Source organism: Gadus macrocephalus, chromosome 12, assembly GCF_031168955.1.
Source record: "Gadus macrocephalus chromosome 12, ASM3116895v1".
Taxonomy (NCBI): domain Eukaryota; kingdom Metazoa; phylum Chordata; class Actinopteri; order Gadiformes; family Gadidae; genus Gadus; species Gadus macrocephalus.
Window position 1 is genome coordinate 5,715,725 of NC_082393.1, and position 23,213 is coordinate 5,738,937.

Sequence of the window (23,213 nt, forward strand, 5' to 3'; positions counted from 1 at the left end):
GCATCAGCCATTGATTCTTTATAGGACCACACTGTAAACGGCCTCCCAGTTGGCAATGCATACAACTTCCAAAAGTGAGCCACTTCGAGGACCTCGTAAATTATTGCAACTTATCGAGTACACACAACCGACATATAGACCATGTATCCACATATTATAGCAACATTAAAAAATAAATAAATCTGTTTTTATGTTGTTCAAGGACAACTTGTAGAATTGAAGGAGGAGTAAAACATTATTATAATAATTATCATTATTATTCACCCCCCTCCTACTTTAGGACACTATCGATGTTCAGGCAGCATTGCTGATTTAGCCAATAAGTTCAACAAAGAGAGGCATACATTTATTTTTTACGTTTTTTTTATTTTTTACGTATCATTAGTTAATCTTTCAGGGATGTCTGCAATTCTACACACGTTTCACTAGAGGGGGCCATTACATAAGAATGTTAATTTGTGTGCGCGTCAGTGTAGTGCGTTAACGTGCGCAGAAAAATGAATCACACAAAATAAAACACACAATTGCAGAGCTAATATCGTTCCATTACAGTAAAATCATCCATACTAGAAAGAGGCTTCTGCAAACCCTTTGCAATGACCTAGGTAGGTGCACACGGAGGGGACCTAGTCGTGCTGCTGCCACAAGCCGCAGCTGCAGCCAGCTGCGTTTTCTGAGACAACGAAGAGGGGAGGGTCAGTCATCGGTGGGAGGGATGCTCGCAGAATACGCTGATCTGCTAGCTATAGTAATGAAGCAGCATTGCTAACTAGTACCAGCGACGTGACACGCGTTAGTTATCGAACCTCCATAACGGGTGGCTGTCCGGCTCCTCATCATTCTTCAACGTGTGTTCGAGCAGAGGCCGCCGCCGGTCAATCAATCAGGGGCCGCCGGTGTTGTTAACCTTCGGAAGAACGCGGAAGTGTCATTCAGCGTAAACCCTTTGACACATTGCTGACAACATGGCTGAATTTAGCATCGACCAGAAAAAACTGCCTCCAGTAAAAGATGGTAATACCCGCTCGTTAGATTAATATCACTCCATGAACATGCGTTTAGTTTTGGTATACACGGTGGTGTGGCTGGCTAACGTTAGCCAAGCGCACATTATAAAGGTAACACCGCGGACGAGGCAGGTGTTTGGTATCTGTAACCTGTCTTTGCCGACCAGTGTGGGATTGGTACAACTAGACTGTGAAATGTGAAGGTTTCTGTACTAGTTATGTTAGCTCGTCATGTTTGATTTGATAGTCGACATAAAGATGACACCTGCTGCATTGTAATGGAGGTAGCTCAGTGGGCTATGTTAGCGATTGGTGAAAGACGGGGTTTCGTTAGATATTATGATAATGTTCACGACCACGGGACAATAAGCCCTGCTTTGCGTGGGAACTGATTGAAGAAACCACGGTTTAGTGCCCTGTTTTCTTTCACATTTAATTTTATGATACCTGAGGCTAGCGTGATTGTTTACAACAGCTGTGATATCTGTGTAGTATTTTGATCGGACGGATACCGTATTCTCTGTAATATAGTCAACGATACCTAGACATAAGTTAATATAATGTACAACTAGGGTGTTATAATATTATATTGTTGTTTGGGTTGGATATAGAAGTGAATACAAATGTTCAGATTGTTCAAACAAGTATGTCCATACACAAAATGTTCAACCAGCTATTTAGTATTACGTATAAATGTGGTTGAAGTACAAACTGTCTTCCGATTACTAAGTCATGCGTACACAATAGTATTAATCATGCCAGACCATTTGCTTTGTTGGCTAAAGAGATTAGGCATATGGTTGAAACATGGAGAATGCTAATCAAATCCCATGTAAATTGTCTTTTGGGGTCTGCCCCTCCCCTTACCCATGCATCTGTCGATTCAAGTCATGACCCACTCACCACGTTCAGCCCTGCCGTGCCTGCCACACGGTCTACGGACAAGCTTATCTACATTCTCCTTAAATTTTGCATAAAAGGAGAGACCCTTACAATACTCAATGGAGCTAAAGCTCAGCCAAGAAAGCCTATGTGTTTGACACTAATGCTTAACGGTGTGTTGGGTCCACTATCTTCTGTGCAGTGGCCATCCATTCTTGGTTAATAATCAGGGATATGGACAAAGTAATCACTGTAATAGGAAGTGTGTGTATGTGTGTGGTTGGGGGTTCTAAATTTTGGTATTCCAATCTGAAAGCTGTTGCAGTAGAAGGTATTTCATCGTGTCTGGGACTTGTATGTTGCAGTTTAATCTATTGTCTTTACGTTTTTTTTTCTTAAGTCTTTTCACCATGGATGCATTCATAGGTTTTAAGACTCGCTCTGCAAAAGACAGTGCAGACGGAAAGATATGCGGTCAGCTTCAGTGTGGTGTTATACAAGGTGGAACCGCCACTGAGACATTTCTAGCCGCGATCTTCCGGTGGCTGAGCTTAGGCCTGAGCACCGTGCTTTCTCTGTCCCCATATTGTTTTCCGTTGGCAAAAAACACCCAACCAAGCATTTTGATTTGAGTCCCACATCATAAAGCTTGCTTAGTAGATTGGCATACTACGCTGTAACGAAGAAACGGTCTGAACAGCATCATACTGATACTTCTTCAACAAGAGAAAAGTTGATTTTATTGTGAAGAATAGTTTGGTAGGCATGTCAACTCCGCCAGAGACTCATACCCATGTTGAGAGGAGAGATGGAGAGAAGCCCCCTTTACACATCCTGGGACGATTTTAGAATCCTCTTTTGTTTTATGTTTATTGTTTATGTTTTATTCAGTTTTATACACTGAAGAACACATCCAGTTAGCTTGAATGATTCTGGAATCTCTCTCTCTCTCTCTCTCTCTCTCTCTCTCTCTCTCTCTCTCTCTCTCTCTCTCTCTCTCTCTCTCTCTCTCTCTCTCTCTCTCTCTCTCCCCCTCTCTCCCTCCAGTGTGTCGTGACTTTGCAGTGCTGGAAGACCATTGCCTGGCCCACAACCTCCAGGAGCAAGAGAGTAAGTTGCTTTACTGTTTTCAATTCTCATCTGTTTAATACCACTGGTAATCCACAACGCTGCTCAGGGATTAACTCCAATACCCTTCTCACTCCCCTATTCCTAAATAGGGAGCAGACACTTCCACTGACTGACGTCTACCTTTCTTGTGCCTTTCATAGAGTAGTATACTTTGAGCATACTCGAACATCTCTTGTCAGCGTCTCAAAATATGCAGTGCGGACTAGGCGGAAGATTTGCATTTCCCTACTTCAAGATGTTTTTAAAACAAAACGTGGATCCTTAATGATACCGATGTATTTCCTTCCATCCCATTAGATTTGGGCAAGCTACTCTTTAGCTATTTTTCTATTGCACATCTAACTTGCATCTAACATTAATACCTTAGGAAACCATGAATGACAAGAGGGAGAGCGGGATGGGTTGGTTGGATAGAATGACTGAGCCACAGGGTTCTGGATCACATTAGTGCATGTCTGCCATAGCTGTAGATCACGGGTGCCTTGGGAGGGTGGAGCCCAACGCTCGTCAGAGGTTAGGCAACGTCACGAGGTCAACAAGTCATCTTTGCATCAACAACGGACTACCCTGAGAGATCACCGTTTGCTTGAGTTGATCACTATCTGCTGAGATAAGCTTATCTTTGCATTTAAAACGTGTCTCAAATACTGTCCAAACAGCTTTTGAGATCAGTTGCATGCAAATGGGTCTATTCAACGAGCCAACAGTGTGGTTAATGGGCCCAACCTCAAGGCTTGACATGATCAGTCTTTATCATGGATGTTTTGGTCTGAATCATCAGAATTGGCCGACTGATTGTGGAATGCGTGGGGTAATGATGAGCCACCACACATCCCAAGAATAGGCCCTGATTTTGTCCTAACTTCTCTTGTTTGGGGGGATGTTTTGGGGATGTGTGTGTGGATGTTTAGTCTTCCTCTATGGATGGATCCCATGTGCCCAAGGCCAGTGTGCAGAGTAGAGTGTTTTGCCTTGTGTTTGTCCTTAAGCCTTTTTAATGGGTCGATTGCTGCCATAGCGATCCGTGGCATGTTGATAACATCCCCCACTGATGCGTTACTTACTGATCCAGCTTGAGTGTTGGATCGGCTTGGTTGGCCACTGACCTTGGCTAGGGGCAAGGGGATGGAGTGGAGTGATTCAAACGGCTTGCTCTTCTCCTCTCCGGCCATACAAGATGGAAAACAGATTTCAACCATGTCTGAACTATTGACTCTACATTTATTTGTATAGTTGATTAATTTAGCTGACGCTTTTGTCCAAAGCGACTTACAATACGTGCATTCAACCGTTGATACAACCCAAAGAGTGAGAGAATACAAACCATTCATCAAAAGGGCCAACTGCTTTAAAGGATGCATTTATTAAACAAGAAATACAATGTTTATTTAGTTAATATATTTTTTATTTTGTAATCTGTTCCGACTGCCAAGTTACAGTCAGAACAGATTCATCCTGCAGGGGAAAATGGATAGGGTTTCTGCTGTCTTGATGTCAGTGGGAGCAGGCTCCCACCACTGTTGAGCAAGGTCACCAAAAGCAATGCTGTTATGCTTGCCCAATGTTTGTTGTCTCTATAGCTGGAGCCAGCCATATCAGGATAGTACCAATCCTCTTCAAGGTCCCCAGTGAAAAAAGATGTCATGATATCATTTTATCTTCTTGTTTTTGGGGGGGGGGGGGGGGGAATGGTTGGATAAATGATAGTCTGCGTTTCGCCTTGACGTCACCATCACCGTCATCGTTTATTTTATTTATTTTTTTCTTCTTTGGAAGGCATCATTTACTATTGATTGATCAACATCGCAGACGCACAAAAAATGAAGGAAAAAAAAATCAATGACAACCTATTGGGGAGACGCTAAATATAGCCACTGCCGTATCTCACTGCTTCCTGTTTCCATCCGTCCAGTCACCGCACGGGGTCTTAATGGTTCCTCCATTGGGTAAATTGTGGGACGTAAGCTGCCCCCCCCCCCCCCCCCCCCCCCCAGAGAGTGGATCGATAGGCAGGTGGAGTGGATACTGCCGAGTGAGTGATGCTCCAGCCTCCATGCATACCAAGAGCCGGGTCGTGGTGTGCGTCACCAAGCCAGGATTTATCATCCCTCAGGGGCTTGGCACGTTCCGTCACACAGCCTTGGAGCTCCTGTTGGCCGGGCCCATCCGTTTCTGGAGTGACTCACGCCGGGTTCGGTGTTTTGTTGTTTTGACGGCAGCGGGATGAAGAGTGTGCGAGCAAGCGTTGTTATTCCCTTCTCTCCTCCAAAAGCTGAACCAAGACCCCAGAACAAGAGCTCCATTCAGGGGCGAGAATAAACAAGCGTTGAGTGTGTCGGCGAAACTCTTGTTTTTGCATGAGCTCATCCAGGGATGTTTTACACAGAGCCATGGCGGCGTTTGGGAGCCTCTGTTGAACCTGCGTGACCTGAGTCAATATCGTTATTAACCATTTCGGTATTTGTTTCAGTGGTGTTTTAACGCCGGTGCGTTTGTGTCCGCAGTCGAGAGCCACCTGGCGTCCAACGTCCACAAGAGTCGCCTGGCTCAGCACGACCTGAAGGTGGCCAAGCTGCTGCAAGAGGAGGAGGACATGAGGGCCAAGGCCCAGAGCAAGAGACAGTTCCGGGACCTGTGAGTCCCTGCCTCCCTTTCCCTCTCGCACGCAGACGGGTGAACAACTTGGTCTCCAAGCCTTCCCCAACATAACAGATATACCAGTTGTATGAGCTGACAGTCAGTATGATGTGTGCGATTGCTGAGGTGTACATTCCACTATTCGGGTCTCCCTGGGACTCGACAGCACCTGCTATGAAAGACGATATACGGACCGTTTGGAAACAACAGTCCTCTCTGCGCTCTATGTTTTGTTAAATATGTGGCTGTGACTAATTAGTTATGTGACAGTAACACACACGCACACACACACACACGTACACACACACACACACACACACACACACACGTAAGCCAGCACTCCCAGGGATGAGAACAGATGCTCTTCCATCATGTTGGACAGGACACACTGGGCATGCTGGGAGCTTGTGATGTCACCTGTTCTGCTTTTTCTAGCCCCAGACGCCCACACTGACATAGAACCAATGATAGCATTATGTGTTTGGGCTCTAATATAGTGATAATACTGTTTGGCTCTCTTCCCTAAGAGTTCTGGGTTCTATCCACAATATGGTGGAACGGTTCACAAAATAGATATAGATCAATATTTAAAAATATAGTAATTGGTGTTTATTACCTTAGCAGCCTGTTATTATATTATATATGTAGCTCTAGGATGAGGAGTGCGAATAGTTGGTTAGTAGGAAAAGCGAAAACATATAAAGCTTTTAAAATGAATGTACACAAATGGATAGTATGTGACAAAGGACATGCAATACTGCAGTGAAAAATTGGTTGCAACCAAATTTATTACAGTACCATCAAATGAAGATGTTAGCCTTGAGCGCTGCCTTGATAGCATCAGACATCATCCGAGACTGACACATCACACTTTCAATGGCTACCGTCATTACAGTGCAAAACCCTTTTTGAATCCGAACAATGCATGCATGTCTGAACCGTGGCTAGCAAATCGTACTGTTCATACTTTCTACTTGAACCGTTCCATTGCTAATCCCCAATGTTATCTCTCTGTGGTATTCATGTTCTATAAAACATGCAACCCTAGAAATTTAGAAGCAGTCCAAACTTGACCAACTTGACCCTTTGTAACTTGTGCCTGACTGCGATGTGGACTTTGTGGTGTGTTGACATGGTAATGCTATGCTACAGCTATGCAGTTGCCACATTGCCTGTGTCTGTAGGATCCGTCCACAGAGATGCATGTCCAAGCAGTTATGCAGCTCACCCTGCAGGGTTTCTGGCGAAAAGGTGAAAGTAGATCTAAGAGCAGCAGCCTAGCGTAGCGTAGTGGCTAGGGTGTTTGACTCCCAGGAAGTTTAATCCACCGTGTCCACAGCTTGACCTGGATAAAGATGGCTCGAGAGTGACTAATTGTTGACGACTGCAACCCTGAGTGAAGTTTTGGCTAGGTTAAACCGAAGCTTTCATTATTATAATGGTAATTATAATATGGTAGATGCTCAATTTAAATTGAAAGTACGCTACTTGTGATTAAAGAGTTTTGTAGTGTCCATCCGTGTACTGCTTTCCGCAGACTAATTTATTTTGAATAAAGTCGAGTCAATGAGGGGACTGCGACCTTAGAATAATGAAGTGAATCTACATGAACAGTTTTCTTTAACTTATTAATGATTGTGTGGTTTCCTCTTTTTCCTGCATCCACGTACAATCGCACACACACACGCACGCCTAGAGAACGCCAAGATAATGAGATCGCACAGGGGATTCAGGAGGAACTCGTCCGACAGGCTGAGCAGCAGATACTTCAGGAAGAAAAGGACATGGTATGTACACATGTGCATTCACATACACTCCCACGATACTGCCCATCCAGGCAGAAGGGTAATAGTCGATCACACCCTGATACTGACTTCCGTGGGTGAGGTCAGCCAGTCTAATGCACTTTGGCGTTTGATTAGTCTCCTCCTTTGTGTCCTCCTTAATTGGAAAAGTGGCAGTCTGGTATGCCGCCCTCGACACTCACACAAACAAAAACACACTCGCCGACCCATAATCAGACACACACACACACACACACTTCACGTGCAAAAGGAGAACATTCACGACAGAAACTGCTTTGTTGTAACAATCTGGATTTTCCAGTCTTGAAATGTTTGGTCTGTTTGTGTATTTCCAGGCCATCGCGCGTAAAATGCAGGAGAAGGAGATGAAGGAAGAGAGGAGGAGACAGAAGAAGCTGGAGGCTAACTTTGAGGAGGAGTACTTCGAGGATGAAGGAGGTGGGAGGAGCGGCCATGTTTGAGAAGTGTGTGTGTGTGTGTTGTGTGGAGGCTATGGAAAGCGGATTCTATTCTCTACCAGGGTGACAAGTGATGGTTTTAAGGGTGTGAGTTTTAACGTTTCGCAGCGCCTGTGACGCGTTGCCAACCTGAAGCTAAGATTTAGGAGTGCTGTGCTGAGCACGCGGTTTACCGAGAGCAGTCGTGTCTCATCTTGATCTACATCCCTTGGCCTTCTAAGGCGGCTGGACAAAAGAACACATTGTAACACGGCTATTAATAGGCTCCGGAAATATATCCAGCTGATATCTCAGTGTCCCCAGGTGACATTCAGTCACCTGGGGATGACATGATGGGATGTATCTTGAGCCTTACTATTAAATATGACGGCACATGTTATGCCGGCATGCCGGTAGACGCTAGATCGCTTGAGCCAAGAGTCCCTGCAAGACTCGAGTCGCCTGAGTCATGCAATGCACATCCGGCTGTCATGGAAACCAGCAACTGTAGCGCTTCCTTTTGGTGTCCGTTTGAACGATGACCGCTGGAGTCGGCTCCTGCAACAAACTTTCTCGGTTTGCTGTTGGTCTCGTGTTGGCCCGACCGAACCAGGCATACGGCCGCTTGTGTAGTCGGCCGCTTGTCAACACCCAAAAAGCTCAGAGGAAGTGTGTGATTGTGTGTTTGATTGTGTGTTAGCCTTGCGTGTCTCGAGAACGTCGTGTCCTTTCCTGTCCAGCTGGCAGCAGCTGCAGAACCGACTTTAGATCACATGAAGGGTCGGGTCTGGTCCTGTAGGCATACCAGCTTGGATGCAGTCCCTACTTTCACTTCTTCAAATGAGAGGCAGAGGAAACACATTTGGTATTTCTGTACTGTAGAAACCGTTGTGACTTGTCCACAGCAAGAGCACTGTAGAGACACACACACACACACACACACACACACACACACACACACACACACACACACACACACACACACACACACACACACACACACACACACACACACACACACACACACACACACACACACACACACACACACACACACACACACACACACACACACACACACACACACGAAACGCTTGGTTTGGAACTCCATCCGTAAGCTAGGTTTTTGGGTATAACGGCGCTTCAAGTTAGATATCTGTCCTATCCTGCCCAGATGATTCAGTAGTAGGTAGGAATCCTAGATGCTATTGTCCGGGTGCAACTTTTTCCCCTGCCTAGGTTCACACTTCCTGTTTGTTGTTGAACAACTATCTAGCGATCACATCACTTTCCCACAGAGTCAAATATCAGTCCCTCTCTTTTACCCATCCCCCTTCTGTCCGTTTGTCGGGGAATGTTTACAGTAGTTGCAGTCGGACATGGCGATGTGTACATAGTGGGAGGCAGTCGAGGGCTCCATGAGGCCAACGAATGCCAGGGTGTCCCCGGCAGGTTTTCAGGTTGAGCGTTCCGACCTCTGTGTCGTCGGTAGTGCTGAAATGAAACGGGAGATAACAACATTCATGTTTAAATAATCTATTTGTTATTTTGTCCTTTTTACTGCATTACTCCATTTACTGCATTAACTAGAAATGCAAATAGACTGAGAGTAAGCAAATGTATAGAATCGGGCTCTTTTGGCTCTCTGGTAACAATTTCCCGTCAATGCAATCCCAACCCCCCCTTGTGTGTCTATAAATGGACAGGGGTAATCGCAAAGGGGGCTGCATGTTTAACTGTCCTTTCATGTCCTATTTGTGCTCTAAACGGGTCCTGCGTGCGCATTTAACCCCCCCCCCCCTCCCCTATCCCCCCTCTTTTATCTCGCCCAGCATTACCTCCGGGCCGTTTGTTTGGCTAGGAAATGGCGGGGTCGCTGGACGACGTGTTTGTCTCAATCCAACAGATCAATGGCATGCAGAGCAGCATGGTGCCGCGGCCGGCGCTCACTGGAGACAAACGGAGCGCCAGAGCGAGCGTAAACAGGGGGTTTAAAAACGGAAGACGTTGGGGACGGACGGATGGCCGCTTGTTTCCGTGTGTTCAAAACCGGACCTCTTGTTACCAAAGTCCCGAGTGGGAGGGGTTTACGGGGCTGTCGGGCTCAGGTTGCTACCTGTTGGCTAGTCGGCCAATGGGAAAGGGTTTCGCCCGTCCCATTGTTTACCTACCTGCCGTTTTCAAAAGTATAAATGACGACAGGGTTGCGTCTGGTTCAGCATTGTCACGGGCTCTAGGTTTGGACACTTTGTGCCTGTGGATAACTGGCATTCCTTTCGGTTGACGCGACTGTGGAGTGTTCTGAGTGACTGTTTCACTCCCTGCAGGCTGTTCTCCCCTCTGTTGTTGACACACAAAGAACCAAGAGCAGCACTGGATCATCTTGAATCAGACTATGTCCATCTTGTTTGACCTCGTTGTGTTTGTCATTTAATATTGATTTTTAAATGCATTTCCATGCAAATTATTATTATTTCCCGCAAAGGTTTCACAATTTATATGTCGAAAGCTCATTCTTCTCATCACTGTCCCTGCCCTGGCTCTCTTATCTGTAGCTAGTCACATCAACAACTCAGTGCTCTCTCCCATTACCACAAACAAGTACTCTGTTTACTTTACCCCCCATCTATTAACAGGGTGTTCATCACATCTCTGGTCTGAGGCAAACTCAGCTGATGCTCTCTCCATCAGCTGCTTGGTGTAGTTCAACCCCTCATCCAGGTGCTGTGACTAACCCATTCCTAATACTAACCCGTCGGCGGGCCTGGCTCATCTATGTCTCCTGTGTGTTGTTCCCGTCTCTCCCCGCTCTCATCCACCAATGCATCATGGGTCATCATCCCATCTATCCTCTTCATCATCATCATCATCATCATCCTCAATCCCTTAACATCGCCCTCTCTCCACGGTCTGGCCACGGTCTGTGCCTTGCTCACCGGCACGAAGGGCGCCCAGACAAAAAGGGCCATCCCGCCCCCAGGTCGCACAGTGGCTCCCCGGGCCGCTTCGACGAGCCTCCCGCCTCGGGTCGCCCCCGGGAAGAGCGTTTCCGCGAGGACCCCGCGTCCCCCCACAGCCGCTCCCAAAACCCCAAGCACTACCTGGCGGTGGAGGGGGACACCTACCCCGAGCACTCGCTGCCCCCTAGAGGCCGCCACGGGGATAGGCCACCAGGGGACCACCCGGGGCCCGAGGCGGGCCGGGCCCGCGGCCCGAGGGGGGAGGAGGCGGAGAGGGTGGTGCGGCGGAAGGAGAGGCCGCCCAGGCCCCCCCCCATTGACCTGGACCGGGACTGGGACCGGGACCGGGAGAGGGACCACGAGAGACAGCGGAACAGGGAGAGGGAGAGAGTGAGGGACAGGGACAGGGAGAGAGACCCCCGGCGGGGCCCGGAGCGACCCAGGGCCCGGGGGGCGGCCGGGGACCACCACAGGGAGCCGGACAGACAGAGAGACACGGACAGACGGCGGGCCAGGACACCGAGCCGGGAGCGGGTTCTAGAGGAGGAGGGGATCCCGAGGAAGGACAGGACGTCATGGGGCGATGAAGAGGTGCAGGGGGTGGTTGGTGGTGGTGGTGGTGATGATGGGGGGGGGGATCGGAGGGGCAGGGGAGCCGGGGGCCGGCAGCGCGTGCCCTCGGACCCTGACGCGGTGTTCGAGGAGCACTGGAGCGGCGACGGGCCTCGGAGCGGGGAGGGTCCCGGCAGGGAACGCTGTCACACGCACCCTCCCGGAGAACCAGGTACAGCCCGGAGCTCCCCCCCAACCAGCTCCTCTGGAATCGGCAGGGGGGCGCGTTCGCCGGTGTGTGTGTGTGTGTGTGGTGTGTGTGGTGTGTTCTTCTCTTGCTGGGCTATGGAGCTTCCGGTGGAGGGTTCGATTCCTGCCTACCTTCACAACAACTAATCAAGATGCATTTGTCTCCCTCTTGCTCTGCTACTCAATTGGCTTAGTCTCTTTTGTGTTCTCAATTTAATTGTATTGTTTGGATTATTCATTGTGATCATGATCGTCATCATTTAATTCTTTCCAGTTGCTTGAATTATGTTGTCGTTGCGGTGGGTCTGGTGTGATTTTACTGCGGGTTTAATTGATCGGTCTCAATCGCTGGACTACTTGCAACAAATAAGCAAAATGACTGCACAAATCTTGTCCGATAATGAATCAAATGCAGCCATCTCCCAAGGCCATCCTAGCCACCAATGAGAGAAAAAAACAAATCCATGATAAAATCCTGATGATTGATTCAGTTTTGTTTAGGGCAGATGAACCAGCACTCCCCCGGGTCGTAACCTGTGTGTTCTGCTGCCCCCTGCAGGTCGCATCGTGCATCGCGCCGGCGGCACCGTCATCGCGGGCCAAGAGTACGGCCTGAGCGACGCCACCCAGGGCCTGACGCGCCTGGACCTCCGCGACCAGGAGGTCATCGACATGGAGGTGGCGCGGAGGCTGCAGGAGGAGGAGATCTTGGTGAGGACTGGGGGGGGATGGGGGGGGGTCCTATCCTCTTGTAGGACAATCATTCAGAAGGAAGACAGGGGTTGACCAGCACGTACGTTATACTCTTACAAAGCGTAGGCGGTAACGTCGGCTAGTTTGTTTGTTTCGATTCGGTTCCAGTGAAGCAAAAATAGTTTTGTAAACATGTAGCCACCCCACTTTGTCGTAGTTATTGTAATAATTGTCGTTTTCAACATCCGCTGTAGTTCTGATGCCTGTATTCCCTCGTGGATTGAAGAGCATTGCAGCGCTGCTGAGCTGTTTCCTTTAGTCTAAAGAGCAGTGGAGGAAGTCTGTTCGAAAGCGCTCGATCTCAGACCGCCCCTGCCAGAATACGCGTGTTCTACTTCTGGATGGAAAGTCTGACTTTGTTTTTCACCCTCCTTTTTTTTCTTTTTTTCTCTCTTCAGGCGAGCAATAAAGACAAGCACGCTGCCCAAGTCGCTCAGGATGAGGTGCGTGGACAGTTTTCTGGAAACTCTCACTCTTGGCTCACAATGCTTTCCCCCACCCACGCCCTACGTCTTTCATATCCTGTCCTCGCCCAATTACAATCTGACTAATTTCCACAACATTTTCTGTCGCTTCTGTTGAACATTTGGATGCCCCCCCCATTGGTGCAGACGCATGTCCACCGAAACATCAAAACTGTGTGTGAGAGTTTCATCATACGTTTGTTTTGTTTTTAACTCGTTTGGATTTGCTGCGGCAGGAAATCGCTCGGCTTCTGGCGGAGCAGGAGAAGAAGGAGTACAAGAAAATGAAGGAGCGGGAGAAGGAGAAGGAGCGGGAGAAGGAGAGGATGATGATGGACAGGATGGCGCAGGACAAGAAGAGACAGGAGGCGGGCCTCAGGGTGAGACACCCCCCTCCTCCAGCTCCTCAGTGTCTTTTGTTTTGGCTTTGTCTTGTGATTTTCCATTTTCGGGGGGGGGTGGGGTTTTCGTGATCGGGGGCTCGGTGTCTCTGGACATGAGAGCCGCCGTTTCCACTCAAGTTTCCGCTGCGGTTTCCCCACAGCCTCACGCCGAGGACGTGGTCCGTCCGCGGGACGCGGGCCGGCCCCGCGACGACCACGGAGGGCCCAGAACACGGGAAGAGTTGGAGCACCACAGGCAGAGGAGCCACAACAAGCCCACCAGGTACCCGTGTCGTTGTCTCAGCGCTAAAGGCTCAGTTATGGTTTCAATCACAGCCTTTTCTGCCGTGTTGCTTCGACGGAAGGGCACCATTTTCTGGAGGCAAACGTCAGGCCCTTGCGGTGGACGCAAGAAGGGTCCGCGAGGACGTAATGGGTCCGTAAACCCCCTTGCATCAAAGTGGAACCACTAAAAGCCTTCAGTAGTGCTCGGTCCCACCGAAATACAGGACCTAATGATATCCAAGGACATGATGCCATCGTCGCTTCCCTTTTGGTTTGTTAATCTCCCATTCTTCCTCTCTTGCTCTCTCCCTCTGGTCCGTTCAGACCCCCTCAACCCCGCACCCCAAACTACGAGAACGTGAACCCCGGCCCCCCCTACGGCTACTCTGACAACCCCTTCCCCCCCCGGGGCAACACCAGGCCAGAGGCGGCCTACAAAGGCAAGTTCTCACCGCCAAGCACTTTGGTTCTAGAAAGGGTCTTTTTTTTTTATCTCATGAATACCAAAATAGTATAGTAGGTATGTATATGTACAATGAAGACATATCTTGTCTTGTCTAATTTGATCAATGGTATGTTTGAAGAATGAAAAGGGTAATAGGGTTATGAAGAGAAATGGAGATGAATATGTTTTGTGCTATAATGTTAACAATGCTTAGGACCGCCTATGTTGGACGGACCTCCACAGGTTGGACAAAGATGTGGGTTGGAGTGTATGGTTGGCTGGATAGATTTAGTTGTCTGTGTGATTTTTTTTTTTTTGCTGATCGATGTCCTTGTCTCCCTCCTCCAGGTGGCTATTACAGACAGTGACTCAAGCTCCCTGTACTGGCCAGCTGTCCTTATTTTGATTTCATACCATTTTCCTCATACCCTTGTTTGTATTATTATTTAATATGTTTGTACTCAAGGATCTGTGCTGTGATCGACTGAGAGGTTTGGGACAATCACTGAGTTGCCAAAATGGAATATATATTTTTGAACCTCCCTAAAGTTGAGAGAAACCAAGTGTCTTGGGAGGGCCGCTGGTATTTGTTCCTTTTTTTTGGCTTTAAAATGTATAAAATTGTACTGTAATTCCTTTTTAAGTTGCCCAGCACCGAGCTAGGCCAAAGGAGCGGGCCCTGGGACCTGAACTCTGATGATTCTCCGCTGAGGGACCGTCATCCATTGCTGTTCCGTCCTCGTTTGTCAAACGTCTGCATCACAAGGGCTTCATTCGCCTCCGCCGGATAGCCCCGTGGGATGTGGCTCCATGCTCCATGCTCCATCACGGCTGCTAGTGTCTTAAAACCAAGATGGCTACCGCTTCTCAATGCTGGACTTCGCAACTCTTGTCCTTTTATATCATCATGCCGGGATTCCGGGCTGTTCGACATAGTCTCATGCTGCACACGACTCATGTTATTTTATTTTTTTTGGACGGAAGTGTTCTCTGTTCTCTTTATCTTCATAGGTGTGGAACGACAAAGTACAAAACAACCGTATCGAAATGCTGGGTCTTGGTCTTTTGGACGCCCCTCAGTCCAGACACAAGGAGTCTGTCTGGTGGGGTTCTGCGCACTTGTAGCGCGTGCAGTGTCGGCCGTGAGTGGTCTCACTGTCACTGTTTTCTAACTCTCTTGCCCTTTGATGAAGGGAACGGGTACTACTGGTGGAGAGCGCGCCGAGGGCACTCTTGCGTGTGGCTCTGTGTTTCCAAGTGCATGCTTACTGTGCGGTTACTGATCGGTGCGGTGTACTGTGTGCACATGCGTTTCTCTCTGAGCTGGCTCCCCCACTGCTGTCTGCAGTTGGCACTCGTGTGAATTTGGGAATAAGCGCTAACTAATTTAACAATACAGTATACGATATATTATATATTACCCTCTCCCCCCCCCCCCTTCTGCCCCTTTTTTAATCCAGTATTTGATATTGAGCGAGTGTTGTCCAAATGAAAGCCAGTCGTCTGTCCTCTTTGCAGCCTGCGGGGAACAGCATAATGAAGTGCATGTACATAATGTGTCTGTGTCAAACATGTAGAGTCCCTGTTGTGCTCACTTTGTGAAACTGAATCATTTGTTGTTTATTTAAGTGTACATAACGTTTCACTCATGCCTTTTTGTTATTCTTTGCCTCCCAATTGTCGAGGCGTCAGGATTCTATCCCCAATCCTTTTCATCTTGACATTAGTACTTGTTTTTTGTTTTTGAATTGTTTTATTATGGTATTTTCTCTTATTTTGCTGATCTGAAATGACTCTGTCTCCCTTGTGTTCTCCGGCCAATGCCCTTCCCCTCTGTCTGACTTCCAGCCCTTTTACGGTGTCCCTCTGCTCAAACACTAGCAAGACTTCCTGTCCCCAGTAAGAGCAAACATTTCCAGAGAAGAGGACACACACACACACACACACACACACACACACACACACACACACACACACACACACACACACACACACACACACACACACACACACACACACACACACACACACACACACACACACACACCGAGAGAGGAGGATGATCGGACATAAAGGGGATTATTTTGCTATGTATTATCAGGGTGCCACAGCCAGTTATTTTTTTATTATGTTCATATTGAATAAAGACGGGCAAAACTTGTATGAGCTAAATCAAACCATTTGGACCAGCTGTCAAGGGACTCATTCTGTGATCTTTTTGGCTCAGAGATTGATTTATATTTTTTATTGTTTTGATCTTAGTGTATATTTGCGTTTAGGAAGACGAAGAAATTACTAGATGGCATTGTTTTTTGTTTTTTATTGCAAGTAGATTGCATTGGTTCTTTTTTAATTAATCTATAAAGTTATATTATGCTGACAAGAAGGGAAGCTGTGCCATTATATTTTTTGTGTTTTCTTTTGAACACGAAGTAGAATTCTGAGCACTTGATTGGCTGCAGAAATTAGGCTGAAAAACAGGTCAATGTGACGCTCCAGTTTTTTGAAATGGCGACATCATGTGGACGCGTTGGTAGAAGCGAAATTCCAAACGCTTTCTATAAGTTGAAATGATTGTACGATGGCGATAATTGCATTGATCACAATTTTGGCTTTGAGTGCAATCCAAACCAAAATGTCAGTATCGGGTTCTAATTTTCTTTGTTTTCATCTAGGGCATGTATGCAATCTACCTATGATAATTCAACTTCGTTGTGCAAGCACTTACTGTAACTGGATTTTTTTTGGGGGGTTGATTGAATAAATCCTGTTTTTAAATTTAAGCTTTCGTCCCACATGGCTTTTAGGCATTAATAAAGTAATGACAGGTGGTGTCTTTGGTTTAGTAATGAAACTCAATTCAGAGCAGTGGTAGGCCTACAGTTTATTTTGAGAGCGCCTCAAAACGATTACTATTTGTAAACATTAACAAACAAGCTAAACAGAAAAAATGAGAACTGTTTGTTTATCGCAGTAAATAACCTCCACTAGTTACCACTCCTGTCGGCACATTGCCAAATAATCATGACGATACCAAGTGTAGGCCTAGGCCTACTTGTTGAACTAGTTTACACTTTGCCCCCAGGGCCATTAACTGGCCGGCAGTGAGCTAGCCTTCTCTTCCTTTTCAATGGTAGACTTACACCTTACTGTATGCCTTAATGTGGAATAGTCCCATTCACAGGGAATCCACACTAATGTGGCTTTTATTTGCATTCTGCAAGTTGGCCAGTTGGTCAGAGTCAGGAATGACTGCAACTATCATCGTTTTATACGGCTATTAATACACTCTACATTCCTCTGTTGTCAACACTATGTTTTTATATGGATCTTACCTTAATTTAGTTAATTTGCTTGCAGCATTCAGGAAGCTGAACTCAAAGATCAGATATTTTTTGAGGCAATGTGCATTAAAAAAAGAAGAAGTTTATTTATCAACTTAATTTGACATAGGCTACAATTCACATTAAGTGTCCTTACCATAAAGTTAGGTTACGGCTCACTGTATCTCAGGAGCTTGATATTTTTAATCATAGAAGCAAGGCGGTGTCTTGGTAATTAATGCGCAACCATATTCCCACCTCTCACCGTTGAACATCCCGGCAATGACTGTACAAAATACTAAGCGAAACCTGTTTAAGCAGGCCTCTAGCTGTTTGCATATAGCCTACCTGTGTTGTAACGATTACATCAATGCCACCATTTTCAAGCTTTTGGCCAGTATCTATCCTTCCGCTGATCCCTGCGCCCTTCCCCCTCCTCTTAACGTCCCTTTTCCCGCTCAGCCCAACCCGCCGGTCCGGAGTAGGACTTGTGGTCAAACAAGGTCGAGCATGCTTTTCTAAGTTCCCTGTTCATCTGCTGACTGAAACAGTACAATACATGAGTGGAACCCTTGCTCTGACTTATATAGATGTTGAAGGAAATTCAAACGAAAATACGGTTTTGGATCTTGTTGACGAGTGATATGTGTCATGCTATCAATATTGATTAAGATTAGGGATAGGCCTACTGTTACCGCGTTTTGAATTGGAACCTGGCCTCGGCCTGTTTTCAGACATATCTCTGCCCTTTTGTGATCTAGTATACTATCTTTCCCACTCTAACTTATATTAAACCCAATATAAAATGACCTTGCACTGAAGCCCATTAATGAAACGGTCCCCTTTTCAAAAAACCAACATGAGCACTAACACATGTATAACAACCAGGTATACAATCAATATGACAATGCTTTCATGCATGTTCAGATTATCTCGAAAGAATCCAATTGCAGATAAATCCCATGCCATTCACTGCACTGTTTGTTTATACATGTTTAATAACCCATTGCTATGATGGACTTAAGGTCACACCCCAATAGGCCTTCCTCCCAGTAGAAGCAGAAGGAGAGCGTTGAACTGGTTAACCAGCATACCTGACATAGTACTGGCAGTACCCTGCATGCGACAATATCACCACCACCACCATCACCGCCACTAGTTATACCTTCCGCCGCTCTTGTGACAAGTACACAGGCAAAAGTAACAACAATATTCACTGTGTCAGTGGGAAGATCCAGTGGAGAAGGATCCTCTTCAGACACAATGGACTCGCCAACCGCATGTCATAACAATCACCATCTATAGTGGGTGTGGGACTGGTTTTGCATTATAGCGTAACATACAAAGTGAAGTTCTACCATATGATATTTGTTAAGTGTAGCTATGGGTTTCATCAATAGTACCAAGTCGAATGAGCCATCTCATAGGCCTAACTCGGTTCACGCTTAATAACACCAGGGGGTAAACTTCCATGGTTTTGAGTTGAGTTGAGTGGCCACCTATCGGGTGCAACTCTTTGGGAGCTTGAGTTGTTGCACACACTACCAGAAACAATGACTGAAATTCATGAACTTTTAAATTTGCAGGCAAAGTTTCCAGCTGTATGGGCAACAATAAAGTCCGAAAGGATGTCAGGTCCACTGTAATAATGGTGGTGGAGGAGTAGCAGAAAGGTCCAGATCCTATTGAGATGTAGAGAAATGGCCAGTGTTAAACAGAAACAAGGATTTAAAAAGATTTGAAATTGTACATTATTTCTTCATGTCCTTCAATCACACGTGAAGGAGCAGATGGAAATAGGTCAGATGAACAGGTGCAAGCAGGTGAAGCAATAGCAATACACAACTTTAATTTACTATGTACCAATCCAAGGAATATTACAGCACCCTCTGATGTTCGTTCAGCATTTGTTCATGCACAGGTTAATGCAGAATAGCCTATAGTTAACATTAAAAGCTCTAAAAAGGAAAAGTAATGTCCCTTTTTTTTTTAACTCACCTGGTGCTGTAAACGCGGTCAAATGCTTCGGCTTTGAATGTATTTCATTGATTGCGAGTCACTTACAGATTAGGACATAATAGAGTTCCGTCTGTAATCTAGTCGATAAAGGTGAGTGTGGTGGTTTCTTTACTCGTAACACACCGTGTTGAGACACGGAGGAGACACACGCCCATCAGGAGAGCTCTCTTTGTTTTCCCTCTCCCTCCCTCTCTTACACTACATTATAACATGAAAAAGGTGTCAAGAGATTGAAGAGAAAAATGGATTCTTAAAAAGCAGATCACCCTCGATCCTGGTTTAGATCATACAGTAACAGTTGATCAAACGGAAAGCTCGCCCACTGAAGCATATCACCCGAGAAGCGCTCCCTACACGACTACCAGCAGCACACAAATGCTCTTCCAACCTGTTGCATTTGGACTCTTTCGCTCTGATGCGCCCGGGGCACATCTTCAGGAAAAACCGGTAGTCACAACGGGAGCGCATTTGAAGCAAGTGCTAATTACCCTACCCAAGTATTGGAGTTCAATAGATGGTATAGGCCTGGGTACGCTGCACAGGTGTAGACCTGCACATTTTTACACGTTTAAAAAGACTAAAAATAAGGTCATAGTAATTCGGGTAAGATTTGCCTTGATAATATTTGTAGGTCTACGTAGTTTAACAGTTGAAGTAGGAGTTACTAAAGGAATTTTGGAAATGGTAATTGTCTATTCTTTGTGTGGTGTAGGCGTAGCATAAAAGCTCAACATAGGCCTACGTCCAGAAGCTGTCAAACATAACCTGGCCACACAGCTTACTCCCTCCGTCAGACCTCACAGATGCTCCTTATTTATACATAAAAAAGCAAGCGAGTAAAACATTATAATGGCTGGAAATGCTCTCAGCGAAGATCGAGAGCAGGGTTGAACGCCATGTTGATTAACATCAAGCATTTCCCATCGACTGGTGTAAAAATAGGCAGCAGGCCGTTGTGCCGCGGGGCGTTGTGTGCTCTGCCTGATGCAGGAATGACATCGGACTGGTTCGATGCAGCATTAAAGTCTCCAAACTGTAACTCATGCCAGGGCGATCCCTGGGTGTTGTGTCTAAACACGCAGCAGCGACCAATCAGAGACGGACTACGCACATAATCCTACTTTAATTTCGATTGTGTATTATAGGCATAGTTGCAACCGTGGCCACCCACGTCAATGGTGGCCAAGCGCCAGCGTTAAGACGTAGAGGCCTACGCGTAAATCTTTCCAGGGGATTGAGATTTGAATCTGTTCACAAGTTGTTAACCAGATGTAGTGTTGTTGAGTCGTTTCCTTTTTTCATCACATTCTCTGTAATTACTAGTTCACACCGATTGGGGTCTCATGCCGTTCCTATCATTTATCAATAGCCAACTCGTAGGCCTACATATTTCGTTTATTCCGTCATAAATTAATCAAAGAAGCACACTGTGGTTGAATGCAGGCTGTAATTGAAATGAATATAAATGTATTGATTGTTATTTTAACAATCACCGTCTGTTTGCTATATGTGTAGCCTACATGTTATTTTATCACACAGGTAGGCCTACTGGTAGCAGTATTTTGCTCCTTGTATTTATTTCCAACAGCAAAGAGAGTCCATCACTCACTGTAAATGAGTTTCTGTTGCGATGCTATGGGATAACTGAGCGTCTTCATTGTTGCTACGAGATGCCTGAAAAACAATAAGTTAGTAGCCCTACTAAAAAGTACAATACCAAACAAATGCTCACTTCTCCATAGGAAGTTTCTATAGTACTTGTGTTCCTGCACCTTCAAGAAATATACACAGGCAACTTCTGAGGAGTGTAAAGTTTATCACTGCTTTGCTGGATTTTATCCTCACCACATTTCACAGCATTTCGGTGGGAATAACATACAGAAATAATACAGGATCCCTTGATGAAACCTGCCCAGCACTGACTTCAGCATTAGGGATTTGCTGATGCCCTCCATTGTGTTGCTTCTATTGTGTGTGTGTGTATGTGTGTGTGTGTGTGTGTGTGTGTGCGTGTGCGTGTGCGTGTGCGTGTGCGTGTGTGTGTGTGTGTGTGTGTGTGTGTGTGTGTGTGTGCGCGTGCGTGCGTGTGTGTGTGTGTGTGTGTGTGTGTGTGTGTGTGTGTGTGACCGATTGAGTGCGTATACATGTGTGTCTGTCTGTCTGTGTTGCTTTCTCCTAAGAACCGAAAGTGTGCTGCTGGAACAACCGTGCCCCCATCCCCCCTGTCCCCCGTCCCCCCTCCCTCCTCCGCACACACATACAAAAACAAACACACACTTTTCATGGAATATCCAATGGCCCAAAAATACTTCTTCAAACTTAATTGGATTTGAAGTTGAGTCTGGACAACATCAACAATAAATTAATATTTTAATAATTTATTTTATTATCTTGTGTCATTGAAACTTTGATTCCTCTAAAATGGTAACTGTTAAATATTTAAACAAAAATGAGCCCCCGGTAGAGCTTCTCAGGATATCCGTGAACGTTCCCATGATGCTCCTCATGCAGAAGAGCTATCCATCGTGTGTGACGATAGCACAGCTGTGCTCATTGTATAAGATAGCGGTCAATTTCACCTTAAGTTGTTTCCTTTGAGATTGAATTCCTGACGGTACCTCCATTTGCGCAGCAGATGCATAAGGTCTCCTTGATATTCACTTCCTCCTTTTGTGGCTCAAAACATTACTTTTTTATATGGCAGACTGGATGTTGGACTGCTGCCCACAGAATAAAACAAAGGGTCAGAGGCAGGCTGAAGGGAAAGCAAAACCATTTGAAAAAGGGGAATTCTTTGGAATATCATCCAACATCTTTTTTTTGTTCAGTTTCAAATTACAGTATAAAATACAGTTGCTCTGTTTTCACGACCAATATAATTAATTGCACTCAGTCTTTAGTCCTAAAATCTTCTGTAGGCTACTGAATCGGTCCAGCGTGCTCTGTATGGTATGCAGTTCGTGAGTGTGATTGTGAGTGTGTGTGTGTGTGTGTGTGTGTGTGTGTGTGTGTGTGTGTGTGTGTGTGTGTGTGTGTGTGTGTGTGTGTGTGTGTGCGTGCGTGCGTGTGTGCGTGCGTGCGTGCGTGCGTGCGTGCGTGCGTGCGTGCGAGTGTGCATGTGGAAGTGCATCTGACAAGGAATAAGCAGACTGATTGGAAGGATGGATGTCTTAAATTGTAATAAGAACATGCATTTGTTTTTAATGCTAACTGTATCTGCGTCATTAAATACATGTATTTATATTACTACAGATACATACTATAGACAGTGCTTAATTTGAGGGGGAGCAAGGGGGAGCGCGCTCCGGAAGCTCTGACGTGCGCTCCGCCAGCTGGATCTGGAGTGTGTGTGTGTGTGTGTGTGTGTGTGTGTGTGTGTGTGTGTGTGTGTGTGTGTGTGTGTGTGTGTGTGTGTGTGTGTGTGTGTGTGTGTGTGTGTGTGTGTGTGTGGCTAATACTGTGTGCATGTGTGTGTTTTGTTCAGATGTGCAGCAAGAGAGGTTGGACTTGGAGTGACGTGAGTCGGTTGAGTGATGTGTGATAAATCTGCGAGGAGTTAGCGAAAGTGGCTGCGGAGAAGAGGGGCAAGAAGGCCAAAATGAACTTTATTATTATTATGGTTTTTGTGGTATTCTGGTATTGTTCTGGTTAATAATATGTATCTATTTGTTAACGTGGCCAAGTTGTCATGCCAGATTGTTGTTCTAACTAGGCCTACTATAATCTATGAGGTAGCCTATCTATTTGTTTTCATCTTTTGATGCGACGGAGATCCATTTTCAAGGACTTGGTGTATTTTGTTGTGTTGAGAATACAATGACTCAATGACGCACCTGCGAGTGCATGACATTATTCCTCAACTGTTAGTAAACAACGGTAAA

The 23,213-nt window shown here is 46.1% G+C and overlaps 1 protein-coding gene and 1 long non-coding RNA gene across 2 annotated transcripts; one reads left to right on the top strand and one right to left on the bottom strand.

Annotated features, from left to right (window-relative positions):
- Positions 1-636: 636 nt before the first annotated feature.
- ccdc50a (coiled-coil domain containing 50a) lies at positions 637-15,050 on the top strand. Its single transcript, XM_060067352.1, has 12 exons — positions 637-1,014; positions 2,937-2,999; positions 5,525-5,654; positions 7,354-7,444; positions 7,798-7,900; positions 10,846-11,643; positions 12,220-12,371; positions 12,812-12,856; positions 13,114-13,257; positions 13,422-13,543; positions 13,870-13,985; positions 14,339-15,050. The coding sequence occupies exons 1-12, from the start codon at positions 966-968 to the stop codon at positions 14,356-14,358; spliced, it is 1,833 nt and encodes a 610-aa protein (XP_059923335.1). The 5' UTR covers positions 637-965; the 3' UTR covers positions 14,359-15,050.
- A 3,154-nt stretch (positions 15,051-18,204) lies between these two features.
- LOC132469412 (uncharacterized) lies at positions 18,205-20,325 on the bottom strand. Its single transcript, XR_009528427.1, has 2 exons — positions 19,312-20,325; positions 18,205-18,995 (listed from the first exon to the last, which is right to left on the bottom strand). It is a non-coding gene; the product is annotated as an uncharacterized LOC132469412 (long non-coding RNA).
- Between the last annotated feature and the right edge of the window lie 2,888 nt (positions 20,326-23,213).

Coding starts and splice junctions, on each gene's coding strand:
- ccdc50a (XM_060067352.1), top strand. CDS start 966: ATGGCTGAATTTAGCATCGACCAGAAAAAACTGCCTCCAGTAAAAGAT. Junction 3,000..5,524: donor CAACCTCCAGGAGCAAGAGA/GTAAGTTGCTTT, acceptor TTGTGTCCGCAG/TCGAGAGCCACCTGGCGTCC. Junction 12,372..12,811: donor TGCAGGAGGAGGAGATCTTG/GTGAGGACTGGG, acceptor TTCTCTCTTCAG/GCGAGCAATAAAGACAAGCA.